This window comes from Hydra vulgaris, chromosome 02, assembly GCF_038396675.1.
Source record: "Hydra vulgaris chromosome 02, alternate assembly HydraT2T_AEP".
NCBI classification, from domain to species: Eukaryota; Metazoa; Cnidaria; class Hydrozoa; order Anthoathecata; family Hydridae; genus Hydra; species Hydra vulgaris.
This window is the reverse complement of record NC_088921.1, coordinates 68,813,758-68,829,647: the sequence shown is the minus strand read 5'-3', so window position 1 is coordinate 68,829,647 and position 15,890 is coordinate 68,813,758. Positions and strand designations below refer to the sequence as shown.

At 28.8% G+C, this 15,890-nt stretch overlaps 1 protein-coding gene across 2 annotated transcripts in view; it reads right to left on the bottom strand.

Annotated features, from left to right (window-relative positions):
- Window positions 1-8,333, bottom strand: part of LOC105843513 (uncharacterized) — a 57,334-nt gene extending 49,001 nt beyond the window's left edge. Inside the window, exon 1 of one of the 2 annotated variants that reach the window (XM_065791798.1) lies at window positions 8,179-8,333. In XM_065791798.1, the coding sequence (XP_065647870.1) occupies window positions 8,179-8,204 (26 nt within the window). In that variant the 5' untranslated portion in view covers window positions 8,205-8,333. Of the gene's footprint in view, window positions 1-8,169 lie in introns of both variants that reach the window. The other variant, XM_065791796.1, reaches the window with a different exon arrangement.
- Window positions 8,334-15,890: the final 7,557 nt, after the last annotated feature.

Below are 15,890 nucleotides of genomic sequence, written 5' to 3'. Positions count from 1 at the left end.
GAGATGAATCAGACCCCTAAAATTACAACCCTATTTCTGTCTTATCTTATTTTCCTAAATTTCTTGAACCTATAATGTACAATTGACTGCATAGTTATTTATTTGAAAATAATATGTCGTACAGTAAGCAATTTGGTTTCAAAAAAGAGCATTCAACTGATCACGCGATAGTAGAGTACGTTAAGTTTTGACACCGTAAATTCTATTCTAATTTAAAAAATGGAGTATTTTTTTAGCAATATAGATTTAGATAATATAGAAATAGCATAGATTTAGCAATATAGGTTTAAATAATATAGAAACAATAGGATAATATAGAAACAACCAAAAATGCTATAACGTTTAAAGGTTTCTATATTACGACCTTGACTTTTCTTACTATACATTAATGATCTTCAACATCAAACTTATTGAATTTTATTTTGTTTGCAGGTGACTCTAATCTTTTTTATTCTCATAAAAAATATCGAAACAATTTTTAAAGTAGTCAATGAAGAACATAAAAAAGTTAATGAATGGTTTATAAACACGTATTTGAAAATTAACATATAGATTAAAAAAGGATAAAGAATCTAATGGAGTAGAGAACATTTTTAACATTTATACATAATTTCCAAGTTCGCAGCATTTAAAAACTTTAAGGTCAGTTTATTTAAAAAAAAAAACTTTTCCTAAACTTTTGCTTTAGTTGCTACAAATATTAAACATATAGTTTGTTTTGATTTTTGCGCTTGATTGTTGATGTTTTTTTATTATATTTTTGTGCCATTTCACACCAAATTTCACGCTAAAATTTCCATAGCTAAGGACAAGGCGTTATGTCAAAAAATCATTAGTTTTTCCAGCACAAAAAATGCAATAACTTTGAATCCAAATAACTTCTAAAGTTGAAAGACTCCTCATTTTTAATTCTTTTTAAGCTCAATACACTGCTCTTTTATAGAGGTTTTAAGTTGAAGTTATTTTTACTTCAGATTTTTTTTAACCACTCTTTCGAGCAGGTTGACATCAAATAGAAACCGTTGAAAACAAATTTAAAACTGCATCTTTCTTTATTTTTTGACCATTTTTCTAAATATTTAAAACCTTCAAAAAATGAGGGGGTCCTAAACTTTATATGGCTGTATCTTTTGAACGTCAAAATTATTTTGTTAAGATTGAAAACGAATTACAATTTATGATGGGATTCAGGATAATATTTTGTTTCTTTTCAGAAATTACTTTCCCTCAACCAAAGCGAGGGGCGTTTTTCAAGAGTATTTCTACTCTTGTTTGCAAATCACGCGGTTTGTGCCTGAAGTTGAAGTTAAATTTATTAAGAGACTAATTCCAAATGTACTAATATCAAACTAATGGCATAAACACGATAATTTAGACAAATTAGTCTCAATAAATTACGTCAATTGTCTAATAATTTGTTTAAATTAAACAATTTGTTAGAGTATTGATATATAAAATTTAAAAAATCTAATACAGAAAATACTAAATAAAAATGTTTTTGTACAAAATGAGTAAGCAAAAAGCAAGATCTCATTTAAAAAATAGGAGATGGATATGTTTCTGATGTGTCGATAAAGACAAAAATTTCTATCTTTGGAGAAGAGTGATTCATTGATTCATATGATCAAAGACTTTGTGGAACTTATATTTAAAACAAAAAGGTAAAGCTATCAGTAAAGCTGTGGGGACTTCCTGGATAAATGGTCGTGATCAAGTTTAAAAGTTCGGAAGAACTAATCAAAAAGATGGCAACTGCAATTGTGCTATTTGCTGCCTAGGAAGGTGTCCTAAAAGTAGTAGTACACTTAATCTTTCTGAATCCACCTATGTAGAATCTGAAAAGATTACAATCGAAAAAAGAAATTCATTTTGTTCAGAATGCTGTTAAACTGTTCATCCTTGTGTTCGACATCCTTCCAGCAAAAAAAAAACTGTTTAAAATTTTCACGCCCTAATTACTTCAATGAATCAGAATATCGCTGACAGAGTTGTTTCTTGTACGTTAAAAAAATATCTGTTGTTGGTGATAGTAAAAAAATAAAACTTGCTACAGGAGGAAAAGCTCTTTCTGTTAAAGTATACAGAGACCAACCACTTATAAGGCATATAAGAAGTGAAACAATCATGAACTTGAAGTTAAACCATAATCTTCTAAATTGTGCAGTGTTAGGAATAATGAAGGAGATAAGAAAAGATGTTGAACAATCTGGAATACAGGAGAACACCTATGCTGAAGTTACGAACAGGTAACGTTACTTGAATAGTTTTTACGATGTGATAAAATGTCAGCTCAAGATCGGTAAAAACTTTTTTGAAAAATATATTTTTTATTGTACTGCCCTATCTTTGCTTGTAACTAAAGTTTGTTCCTTTAGAAAAATGAATATTTTTAATTCTGTTTTACGTGTTGGCATTGATGTTGGGCAGGGATCTCTAAAGATTTTCATGAACGTGTTTGACCAATCAGTATTAGATTTTCAACCGAGAAACCAGAAGTAAACCAGAGTCAACACAGTGATTATCTTAGGCATAGTTCCAAACGTAGAAGAGAATCAACACAATCTAAAAACACTTTTTCAACTCCTTCAACTCAACTAATTTATGTTTACCTTGGCTTCTGACACAAAATGATCAACATCATCATTGGATAATCAGGAAGTATCTTATTTTCATTTAAATTTTATATTTTAAGTAAACAAAACCTATAAGTTATATTCTATAATCAAGGGTCACGGTGGAAAATACTCGTGTTGTTATAAAAAAAGAGTTTAAAGGACTTTAGAATCACTAGCAGTGAATTCAAAAAATACTAATTTGATAACGAACCTCGTATACAGATGCTATATTATAAAAATGTTATTTATTCATGCCTGTTGGATAAAAAATTGATTGAAGAAATCATTAACATAATTCTACCACCTGAATATCATATGTATAAACAGCATGTTAGTAAAATTATTGATCTCCTCTTCATTAATAAAAATCTAAAGGAGTTTCTTAAAAAGAAAACGGTTATCAAGCATGGCTATAGTGGTGGTGATTTTGATGGACCTAACTGTGCCAAAGTTTTAAGATCATTGGACGATATGACACTTTATTTTCCAATATCTGCAATGCATTGAAACCCTGAGGAGGTTTAAAGAAGGTACTTCATTGCTTTTTAAATTTTTTTTAACACTTCTTAGAAGGTTTTTAATTCAATTAGTACAGATAGGAGACTATTGACCTACCAGTCTAAATAAAGTTAGGAGACATGATTATGTTAATACTATGATTTTCAACAAGTTAATATTTGGTTAAATTTTGTTTGATTTAGTAGTTGAATGCTGTTTTGGGATGAAACTCAATATATCCTACAAAGAAAAAATAGACAAGTTTGTGGAATCCATGCTTCACTTAAAAGTATATGTCCATGATGTATTTGCAATTAAGATTTCACTTGGATGGAAGTTTCATATAATCAGGTTCCATCTCAAGGAGTTTCTTGATAGGCAGAAAATACCGCTCGGTATTACATCAGAACAAACATTTGAAACAGTGCATAAAAACTTCAATGAGACACTGTTAAGGTTCGTTGTGCCTGAGAATCCATCACAGTGAAAAGCTAAGAGCTATAGTTATTGAATACAGCTCAACGAGATTGTAAGAAGATTTTTGAAGGATATATTTAAATTGAAAAAATACTTATTTCTTTTTCATTTTTGTAACATATTATAATTTTTAAAATACTGCTTGTGGCATTTCATATGTCTGATTTTGTTATCGGAGATTTATTTATGCTTTGTGTGTGTCAGTAGAAATGGAAAATTTGTTGCATTCCTAATAGGTTTTTGACAAGATAATTGCAACTATTATTTTGCTAATATTCATTAAAATGATAATTTTTTTTGCTAAAAATCACGGCAGTCAGATCACGGGGCAGGAATAAACTTAAAATATGACCCCTGCATCCCCCTGGTTGAGGGAAATTATTTTTGAAAAAAAATTCTTCATCTTCAATTTAAACATAGTTTGTTATTAGGTTTCAAATTTTATCAAAATATATTATGACACTTAAAAGATACTGCCACATAAAGTTTAGGAGCCCCTCATTTTTTGAAGGTCTTAAATATTTAGAAAAATGGTCAAAAAATGAAAAAAGATGCGGCTTTTAATTCGTTTTCTACAGTTTTTTTTTCATGTCAACCTGCTCGAAAGAGTGGTTAAAAAAATATGAAGTAAAAATAACTTCAACATAAAATCTCTAAAAGTGAGCAGTGTATACACCTATGTTAATTATATATAAATATATTACCAAAAAAAATCCTCTGGTAATAGCTAACTTGAAAGCAAATATATTATTACAATTGCTGATCATTAAAGTAAATGTATTGAAAATTTAACAATTTATGTTACTACTTTCTTCAATAGATTTATAGATATTTTATAGATAGAGTTTAAACTGGAAATGATACAGTTTTGAAGAAAGCTGTTTGTTCATATTAGTATCATTGTAAAATGGGGTGTAGTAGTTCAATTTTTTCTAAAGTTATTTACAGTTTAAAGACAAGGCCTTTGATATTTTAAGCAGCCTGGCTGGCTTGATGACACCTCGATTGATATAGCACAAAGTTTGCTTTTATATCAGTTTTCTAAAGTATCTGGGTTTCAAAGTTTAAAATATCTTAGTTTTTGTGCATTTTTAGTTGCTTTAGTTTACGTGATTTTTCAGATGGGTTAAAGTTTTATGCAAATAATTAATGTTAGAAGATCATATTGAATGCTTCTTACTATTGTGTCCTAATGTTGTTGCACATTTGCAGAATATCATTTTATCTATTTATTTAACGATCTACTTATTTAAGGTGACACCGGCCATCAGTTTTATTTGTAAATTTTGTACGTTGAAACATTTTTTAAACGGTTAAATAAGTTCAAAAAAAAAAAAAAATTCTCATAAAAAATGCCAATTAACTTTGCAATTTCCGACAAACCACCTTATGTCCATTCAATGGAAAATGTTTAAAATGTAAAAATTTACCAAGAAGAAGAGCATTATTACATCTGACTTACGAGAAAACGTTTAAAGACAGGTGGTATAAACATTAAAACTCTTTTGTTTATGAAAATAAAGCCAATTCTACATAACTTTCAAAAGATGGGTCGGAGTGTAAAATTAGTTCTTTAGAACCTATACTAAAATAGAATATTCTCGATCAAGCGGAGCCATTCAAACCTGATGGAAAATTTTGCAAAGGGGCTGTCGATTAAATAAGTCAATAAAATAGGGGGAAGGGGTCTGGAAATTTTTGACAAGGAGGGGGGGAGGTCAAGAAAAGTTGACGTCAACAACGTTACTTTTTTAAATAAATTTAGTTTCCTTGTTACTAGTCATGCATACTTACTTAGTTACTAGTCATGCCTACCGGCAAAAAAAAAAGATATCAAAACGAGACTATTACATATCAGGATCAGACCTCCTGTTGCTTAGAATCAAAATTGTTCATTTAGAGAAAGATCTTAAAGTTCTTATCTCAAATGATTTTAAATGTAATGCTCAAGTTTCAGCAGCTGAGGTGAACACTCCTTAGAAAGGCTGAAAAAATGTTCGTCCTCACCTAGAGTACGCTATCCAAGCGTTGTCACTTTAACAACGGGCAGACACAAAAGCGCTAGAAAAAGGTTCAAAGCTGTGCTACAAAAACCACTTCTGAGATTAAACATTGCACCGTCGAGCAGCGAAGAGTCATGTTAGGTCTTACGACACTTGAAGAAAGAAGAAATAGAGGTGAATTAATTCTATGAATTAATAATGTTTAAGTTCATGTATTAATTTGATTAAATAAACTTTCACGTATTATTAAAGCGTCCTTCGTCGTCAAAGTATATTATGCGTGGCCATAATCAAAGATTTGCATAGCAAAGAGTACTCAAATGCATGCTAAGAGAGAATTTCTCCACGAACCGTGTTGTGTTGCAGTGGAATACCCAGCCGCAAATAGTAATTGACGCGACTTCCGTCAACATTTTCAAAAATCGACTGAATGAACACTTAAATTAGTTAAAAGACAATATTTAAAGCATTAACTGGAAATAAACTCTCTCCACATATTGTTCCAGTATTCTATTATGTTCTTAAAGTATGGTACTTGTGTCGCAGATGTGAACAAGTATCTTAAGGCTGTTAGTATAGAGGTGCCTGATGCAACACATATTTGTTGGTAAGTTAAACATAGAGAACATTCGCGAATTTTTCAAAAGTCTATAAATTTAATACGGATTGTTGTAAATATTTTTAAAATATTGACCACTAAAATAAACTAAACTAAATTAAAAAAAAGAAAATTAGGCAGCGTTTGTAGTCTTGTGTTACATACTCACCCAACCGTTAGTATTTTAATTACATTTTTTATATTCTACTTTTTTTAAACCGTGATATGCTTTAAAAAATACCTGACACACAGAACTAAATGAGCACAGGCGAGATGTTACGTAATATTATTATTTTTCAAAAATTGTATTTGTTGGCCTGATTTAAAAACAAATAAAGATTTATGTAAGTACATAACCTACATAATACTATTTGAATGTTTATACCAAAATCGGCAACCTGCTGGTCGCAAGCAGGTTGCCGACCCTGGTATGAACATTTGATGTTAAAATTTCAATGTTATAATGCAACTCTCCATGCACAAATGCTATTATAATGTTGAAAACAAGATGTTAGTAGCTTTTTGAAGCTAAAAAATTTTTATAAATTATAAACTATGGGTCTTTTTTCCTTAAAGATTGCTAACCCCTTGTTTATACAAATTATCAAATGCATTATTTTGTTATGCTAGACTCTATTAGAGTTAGTAGGTTTTCAATGTGGAGTTGGATTTGGTCTAAAGTTACAGTAAGGAGGATTGGCTCATTTACCTTTTGTGACTCTGCACTGTACATAAATTAATATAAAAATATTATGATAAATATTTAACATTATATAGGATTAGTCTGTTGATGGGAACGTTTATTACTACCATTATCCCAAATTACCTAAATGCTAACGTTATCCATACAAAAACTCTCTCTCTCTCTCTCTCTCTCTCTCTCTCTCTATATATATATATATATATATATATATATATATATATATATATATATATATATATATATATATATATATATATATATTAAGTTTGCAATTATTAATCGTAATATAAAAACTTAAAAATATAAACTTGTTTTGTTAAAAATTATCTTGAAGATCTCATCAAAAATTTCAGTAAATACGATTTCTTTATAATAGTAGGAATTTTGGAAAACATCTAGGAATGTAGCAATCACTTTTACTCGTATTCACTTTTTGTTCAGAGCAAGCATTTGTTACTTCAAATGGTTATATACATTTAAAAAATGTTTATAAATTAAAGGTTGAATTAAGTTTTTTTTTCTAAGCATTTTACTTTTAAACACTTTTTCTTGAAGTTGTAAACTACTTCTACAACTGTTATTTAAAAATGTTTAATTTGTTTTCATATTTTTTTTATTTTACATAAGAAAGTGAGGCGGGGGTAAATTAATTATTGACGTATATTTATTGGGGGGAGATCTCGGAAAGTTTGACAAGTTGTTGACAAGGGAGGGGTAAAAATTGCCAAAAAATTGTTGACTTAATTAAAGGACAGCCTCAAATTGGGCTTGAAAGAAAATTAGCACATTATTACGTCACCACTAAAAATGCTTAATAAACGAACCGAGCTTGCGTCAAAGTGCCGCCATGTAAATAAATTTCCAATAAAAAGCTTTAATATTATCAAAGCGGACACTTCATAGCATTTTTGTATATAACTTTTGTCGTTACGTTTTTACTGATTTTACACCTAATGTTCCCTATTGCGTGAAAATTCTAGCTATGCAATTTAAATATATCCTAATAATTATTTAGTTTTCACTATATTATTTGCTGTTTCAATTATGTAACACGCTATATTGACCACTCTTGCTGGAAATATTATTACAGTTTTTACAAAAAAAAAAAAAAAAAAAAAAAATATATATATATATATATATATATATATATATATATATATATATATATATATATATATATATATATATATATATATATATATATATATATATATATATATATATATATATATATATATAAGCGATTATATTTTGATATAAGTTTTAAAAACATACCTAACATACCTAAATAGATATTTAAACAAATTCATTTTTTTTTTTTGTTTAGCAAAACTTTTCTTCTTTTTTTGAAAGAAACAACTTTTACTTTAACTAACAAGTTTAAATGAAACTGGCAGCTGAAAAAACGATAAATATGAACGAAAAAATAAGATAGAATCATTATTTTTAATAAACTATTAACTATTAAAAACGCTCCTGTGGCTTTTCTTCAAATATTGCACATCTTCAAGTATTCATCACTTGCTGATTTATAATAATTTATTAACATGTTGAAAGATTTTTGTATATACATATATATATATATATATATATATATATATATATATATATATATATATATATATATATATATATATATATATATATATATATATATATAAGTATATACAAATATGTATATATATATATATATATATAAATATAAATATATACAAATATCTTTATATACAAATATGTATATATATATATATATATATATATATATATATATATATATATATATATATATATATATATATATATATACATTTGTATATTTTAGCAAAAACGTGGCAAGATGGCGATTATTTTGAAAGTTCTGAGTTCATGCAAAACTATCAGTCATGAAACAATAATGCTTTCTCTTTTATGTTTATGTTATCATAATGAATCGTTTCCTGCATTAGTTTCAGTTTGCAAGTCGAAAAACTTGAAATTAAAATTAAAATAAGAAGTTCATAAGTTACTAATCAGGTCACTTGAGCTGGACAAGATAACTTATTATGCAGTTTCTGCTTCCAACCCAGCTTGCACACATACACTGATAAAACGTTAGAACAATGTTGTGCGTTGCGTTGGCCCAACATCGACCGCCAACGTTGTTTTTATATCATTTTGGTTATAAATGCGACGTCGCCAACAACCAAATAACAACATTGGTTCAACGTTGTATTTTATGTCGGCATTGCGTAATGTTTTACGTTGATTCAACATTGTACTTTACGTTGGCACAACGTTGTATTTTAGGTTGGCAAAACGTTGTATTTTAAGTTGATTCAACGTTTTATTTTACGTTTGCACAACTTTATACTTACCTTTTATCGGAACTGAATTAGTTTGTTTTATATTAAGCATATACATTTAAACATAAAATATTATATGTTTATATGCGTGTATAGTTGTATACATGTATAAATGTATTTATTTATTTATTTTTTTTTTTTTTTTTTTAAGTTTTATTGAAAATTTTTTGGTAATTTTTGTAGTTTTATTTTTTAATGTTATACCTTTGTTTTTTTATATTAGTTTAAAGTTTATGGATACTGTATTTTTTTTATTTATTTGTTTTTTATTAATTTTCGAATTTTTTTTTTTTTTTTTGTTTTCTATATTTTTTATTTTCTAATATAATTTTTATACTTTTATAGTTTTAATTTCTGAAGTATTACTTTTGTTTTTTGTATTAGTTTCAAGTCAAGTCATCATGATTGTATGAAGAACTTTTTTGGATTTGTCTATTGCTTTTAAAATAATCCGTTGGTTGTCCGATGGGTATCTTATATGCTTTGTTTCTTTTTATTTGTCTTTCGAATTTTCTCTGATCATATTCTGCTTTTTTGTATGCCTTGAATATTAATAGTTCATCTTCCGAGCATTTTGTTTTATCAAAACGGTAGAATAAATTTAATTTGCACATATGCCTCCCAGTATAATCTAAACAAAGATATTCTGAGGGAAGTTCGATTATTTTTTCTGGTACTTCTACTTTTTCTTTTAACGTTATGTTTGCTTCATTTACTTCATTTTGTCATTGTGAGGTTTGCTTTTGTTTTCAATATTACTATTGTTAAAACTTTGGCTTTCTTCCATGTGAGCTTCTCTTTCTTTTGTTTAAGAATTTATTTCAGGCGGTTGTAGTGTTTGTTCAGGTGTCTTTGGTTTTGTTTTATTTATGTTATTTGTATCGTTGTTTATAATTTGGTTTTCGAGAGCGTTTTGGCATATCGCCATAAGGGCTTCTGGTTCTTATGTTTTAGAAAATTTAATTGTTGGTTTAGGTATTTCTACCGATGTTTCTGGTTTATTAGTTTCCGCTACTTTATTTCTAGGTTCTTCGGTTACTTCTATAAAATTTTCTTTTGGTTTTTGGTTATCTTCTTTGCTTTGACCGGTATAGATTATTCTGACGTTTTATCCACATAGTCTTAAAGACCTAGGTATTTGTTTAATTAATTGATCCATTATGGCAACTAATATTCCTGTATAGTACGATGTTCCGTTTTTAGGCGTTTTGCGATATACTGCTCTTGTGTGTATGTGTTTCCCATATCCGAGTTGGTCAAGAGCCACACCGACAGGTATATGTTTTTTTTCGAGAGGCAAACCCACTACAGATACTGCAACTCGTTTGCATATATTTCTAGTTGGAGTAGAGTTATGAAAATGGTGGGTTACACCATTAATTAAAAGTCCATTTTCAAGGATCAACAATTTCGACTTATCAGTTTTACATGACAATCTCGATCATTGTCCCTTTACGAATAATTTGCAGGCCTTCCAGATCGTGATCTAAATTGGCGCTTTCAAGAGCGAATAAAATATTCGGCTAAGTTATATTTTCTGTTATTTCACACAAAAGTTTTCTTTTCAATGTACTAAATTCATCAGACAGTTTTGTGTTAAAATTAGTTGCTATAACTTGAGCATAGTTTTTATTTATTATTATATGAGACATTTAAGTCTATTGTAATTTTCGATGTTTCCATATTAAGATTAACTTATAGCGTGGTCAGGGTTTGACGATTAAGTATTTTCCTTCAACGTTCATATTTCACACATACAAAATCTTCTCTACTCAAAAGTTGTTTTAAAATAACTTAATGCGCTTACAAACTAAAGTTGCCTTACAGGCAACCCGGTGTAAGGAAAAGGTAAAAGACCCAAGGCACATAAAGCTATACTACTCAACGATTGCCTTACAGGCAACTTTAAAAAAGCCCTACAAACTAAAGTTGCCTTACAGGCAACCCATTGCAGGAGAACGGAAAGAAAAAATACAGGGACTAAAAAGTTTCAGTATGTGTTTTTTTCCGTATTGTATTTATACTTACGTATTTCCGCCATTTTGATGCTGAATTAACATTGTTTATTACGTATGATTATGACTATCATGTTGCATCTGAATAAACAGACATCATTCATGTTTACTTTGCTTGTGGCTTGATACTTTATTACATAAAAAAGAGAAAAATATATAAGGAAATATATTTCCATGATAAAGTGAAATATCTAAATAAAAAGTAATTCTCATAAATTATACAAATGTATGTTTGTATATCCGCCTTTTCTCTATGCAAACGCAACGTGAATCCACTGTATAAAATCCAATATTGTTCCAATGTATGTTTATACATCAAATCAACGACGGTTTAATAACATTGGATCAACGATGGGTTTAGATCGTAAAAAAAATCAAATTTTTGCGATGTTTTTACATACATTGGATCAACGTTAATTTATATATATTGAATCAACGTTGGGTTTATACAATGGATGAACGTTGGGTTTAGATCGTAAAAACAATCAACGTTTTGCGATGTTTTTACATACATTAATTCAGCGTTGGTTCATACACATTAAATCAACGTCGGTTTAATAAGATTGGGTCAACGTTGTGTTTACATCGTAAAAACAATCAATTTTTTACGATGTTTTTACATACGTTGAACCAATGTTAATGAGCCAGCTGTTTTAAGTTCCGTCGGTATTAATTTCATCATTAAATAAATGACATTGGGTCAACGTTGGTTTTGCATTGCAAAAAACAGCCGACGTTTGCGATGGTTTTACATACGTTGGCCCAACGTAAGTGTGCTAGCTGGGAATGTACAGGTCAAGATGACTTATTAGGCTATCTCTACCTCCAATTTTATAAAATAAATAAAATTTTATTCCAAAAAAGTATTCTTCAAAACTTACACCTGAAGGACTTACTTAATGAATAAAAGAAATCTAGGTATTTTCTTTTTAAGTGCAAAAATTAAACTTATTCGTTTAAAATTGCGTTAATAAAATTTAAAAAAAAACCAGCTGGCGTTTTAAAAATACAACATGTAAATACAGTTCACCAATTTTTTTTACAAATACATAAAAATAAATTTCACCTATTTTTAAGTTTTTGTCCTGAGTTGTTGTAGGAAAAGCCATCTTGCCCATTCTCCATCTGCCCCGTTTCTCCATCTTGCCCATTCTCCATCTGCCCCGTTTCTCCATCTTGCCCATTCTCGATCATTGCCCCGTTTTTCCCAAGTTTCTGAAAAATTTCTCAACTATTTTTTTTTTTTTAATTGAAAGGTCATTTTTCAAAAATATTTTAATTAAACACAAGATTCCCTAAAAATTTTTAATATAACTGATGAATAATAAAAAAAACATCAAAATTTGGTCTCAATGATAAATGTTCAATTAATTACAACAAATTTTAATCGGCTAATATTAAAGGATACAACTTCTAATCTTCTCGGATTTTTCAAACATTTTAACTGCCACATCTAAATCAAAGTTATAACCATAGTGGATGTCCATTAAAGGGATAATAAACTCTTTTTAATAATCTAATTTTTCTTTAAGCTTATTCCAATTCTGTAAGAGTTTGTTAACAAAAGACCCTTTACCATTTCTTTCTTTAAAAAAAAAAAAAAGCAGATGGGCAGCAAAACAAATCTTGTTGCACAACAGAAATGCATCCCCAATTAATCCATTTGATTGACAATTTTTTGGAAACTCAGTTGGTATTATATGTTTTGCGATATTTTGAATTTCGATTTCATGCGGCATCTTATTATATTTTGCTCAATAGCCCTTATGGTTATAGTAGACGTATTTGTTGATGATTACTTGTCGCATTAAAAGATGTAAACAACAATTTGTCTACATCTTCTATTTAAAAACTGACTGAATTTTCCGCGAATAAGTCAGAGGAATTATAGTCTTTTAAAGATATTGACATATTGTCATAAAAAATTACTTGCAGTTCTTCTTGTATGAGTTTTATTAAAGACTTGCTAATGTTTTCATTTTGCGTCTGACTGTTTTTTTTTATAAAGATAAGACGTTACTTTTACAAATTCTTTTGCAGAAGATTTTAACTTTTTAGTTTTTTAATAGGTTCTTTCTTATCCCCACCTTTTTTTTTTATTCGTATTAAACTAAATAATTCATTATAAGTACATGCAAAAATAATACACATATAAGTAAATACAAAGGCTAAAAAATACAGTAAAAACAAAATCCTTGAAAAAAAAAGCATGATTTTTATTTTATTGGTTAATATTAGAAACAACAACTTATAAGCTTTCTTGCATTAATGCTACTGCGCAACAAAAATTAATTATTGTTTTTGCAATTTATAGTGCTGTTTAGTTGGCGGAACTAAGAATTTAAAAAAGCTTGAGGTTTGACTACTTTAAATTAAAAAAAAAGCAAAAGGAAGATATCTGCAAAGATAAATAAACTAATCATCATAAGAAAAATATTTTATAACAAACACTACATATCAGGCAACACAGATTTTTGGAAAGAACCAAAGCAATGTAATAAGTCTGAAAATAAACCATCAATTTCTAAAAATCTAGCAAATAAACTAAACGATCATTGTCATAATATTTAGAAAGATAAAAATATTTATCTCATTATTTATTAACATAATTGCAGAAAACCAGCAAATCCCATCTTTACTTACAATAATATTTTAACCTAACTAAGCAAACCAAAGTCTGTATAACCAGGTCCTGATAATCTGTCTCCATTTCTGTTAAAATCATCCCATCTCGAAATATCTGCATCACTCGGTATTCTTTTTAATCGACTGACTCAATGCAATCATATGCCAGATCAATGGAAATCAACTCACTCAACACCTATACCTAAAATAGAGAACCCACTTTCTATGAAAGATTATCAGCCAATAGCTATCAGATCTGCTCTGTGTAAAATCTTTAAACGTTTCTTGTGTATATCTATTGGTATTTACATCCCTGGACATAACACAACGGATGCTATAATTCAAGTTATAGAAGCCTATAGCTACGTAAAAGACAATAAATTGTCAATATTCACCATCTTTTTTAATTTATTTCAAGCTTTTGATATGGTTGATCACAACAAATTGCTCTGTAAAATTCAAAACTTGCTTCCTAACTGGCTTACATCATGGATTGCTAACTACCAACACAACCGTCGTCAAAGAGTAAAAGCAATTGAGAATGTAACCGAACGGAAATGTATTAAAGCTGGAGTCATTCAGGGTAACGCTCTTGGACCTATTTTATTTATATTATTCGTACATGATATGAATGATATGAATGAATTATCATCTGAGACAAACCTTCAAAAATACGCCGATGAAATATTATCTCACATCATCTATGACAAAGATGCAAAAAATCTACCTCAATCTATTGTGGATGGCGTAGCAAACTGGGCTACTGTTAATGGCATGAAACTCAATCATTTAAAGTGAAAAATTTATTCGATAGAGAGTCGTCACCTTAATCAAGTTAAAACTCCAATCAGTTGATTGTTACAAGAACCTAGGAATCCTAATAAACAAAAACCTTAACTGGGATGATCAATTGATAAAAATTCATAATACTATTAGGTCAGTACCCAACTTACTAAAACATCTTAAAAGGATTGGTGACATTTAATTAAATCTACTTTAAATTTAAAGATCCTACGCATCAATTACAATCTCACATTCTGTATAGCGCCCCTACGCTCTTATCTTGCAGTTCTGCAGCAAAAAAAGAGCTACAACTATTCCACAAACAATCACTCAAATTTATTGAGATTGATGTCATAAACTCACACTAATTCAATATCTGTTACAATATCGAAGAGTTTATTGAAAAAAAAATATGTAAAGTTACTTAAGAAAATTCTATCTGACCCAACACATGCAATAACTTCAAAACTAAAACCACAGAAGAAACGCTGAGAGATTATTATATAAACCCAATACTGTCAACACCACATAGTATCAAAAAACGTTTGTTCAGAAATATTTACGTATTCTTCAAGATGGTATCCAAAGCCTATACCTTCGTAAGTATTTCACAATCGATACATCACCCACTCATCATTTTTCACCTAAGAGTAACTAAGAGTAATACTCCATATACATTACTAAGAAAAAATTTTAAAATTCATTTATATGCTATGCAATTTCAAATAAATACTAATAAAACAAAAATAAAAATAAAATAAAATTTTGTTATTGTTTTAGCAATTTATTGTGTTGTTATAGTTGGCGCAACAGAGAATTTTAATTAATAAGAAACATTACGGAACCATATTTCCTCGAGCTGAGTGACTGCGTCTATGACAAGGAAAATGACAACGTCTACTGATTCAGTACCCGCTTAATATTTACCGCAGTTCGGTAAATATTTATTAAGATTCCATCGTCTGTGTTTTCTAATTTTTATATATTTTTATATAAATAGCAACGAAGTTTGAGTTGCATTGCGTTGTAAATGATGGCAACGTAATATTCTCTCAAAAACAACCCTGAAGCGGCCTAAACTACCATTGACAACTTTTCTAGCTAAGTCTGAATTAAAAACGGTTTTGTACTAAAGTCCAATTTTGTTGAGAGAATAATTTGGAGTTGTTGAAGTGTCAGCTAAAATAATTACTTGCGTACGATCACTAAAAATAGTTTTATATTCTAGCTT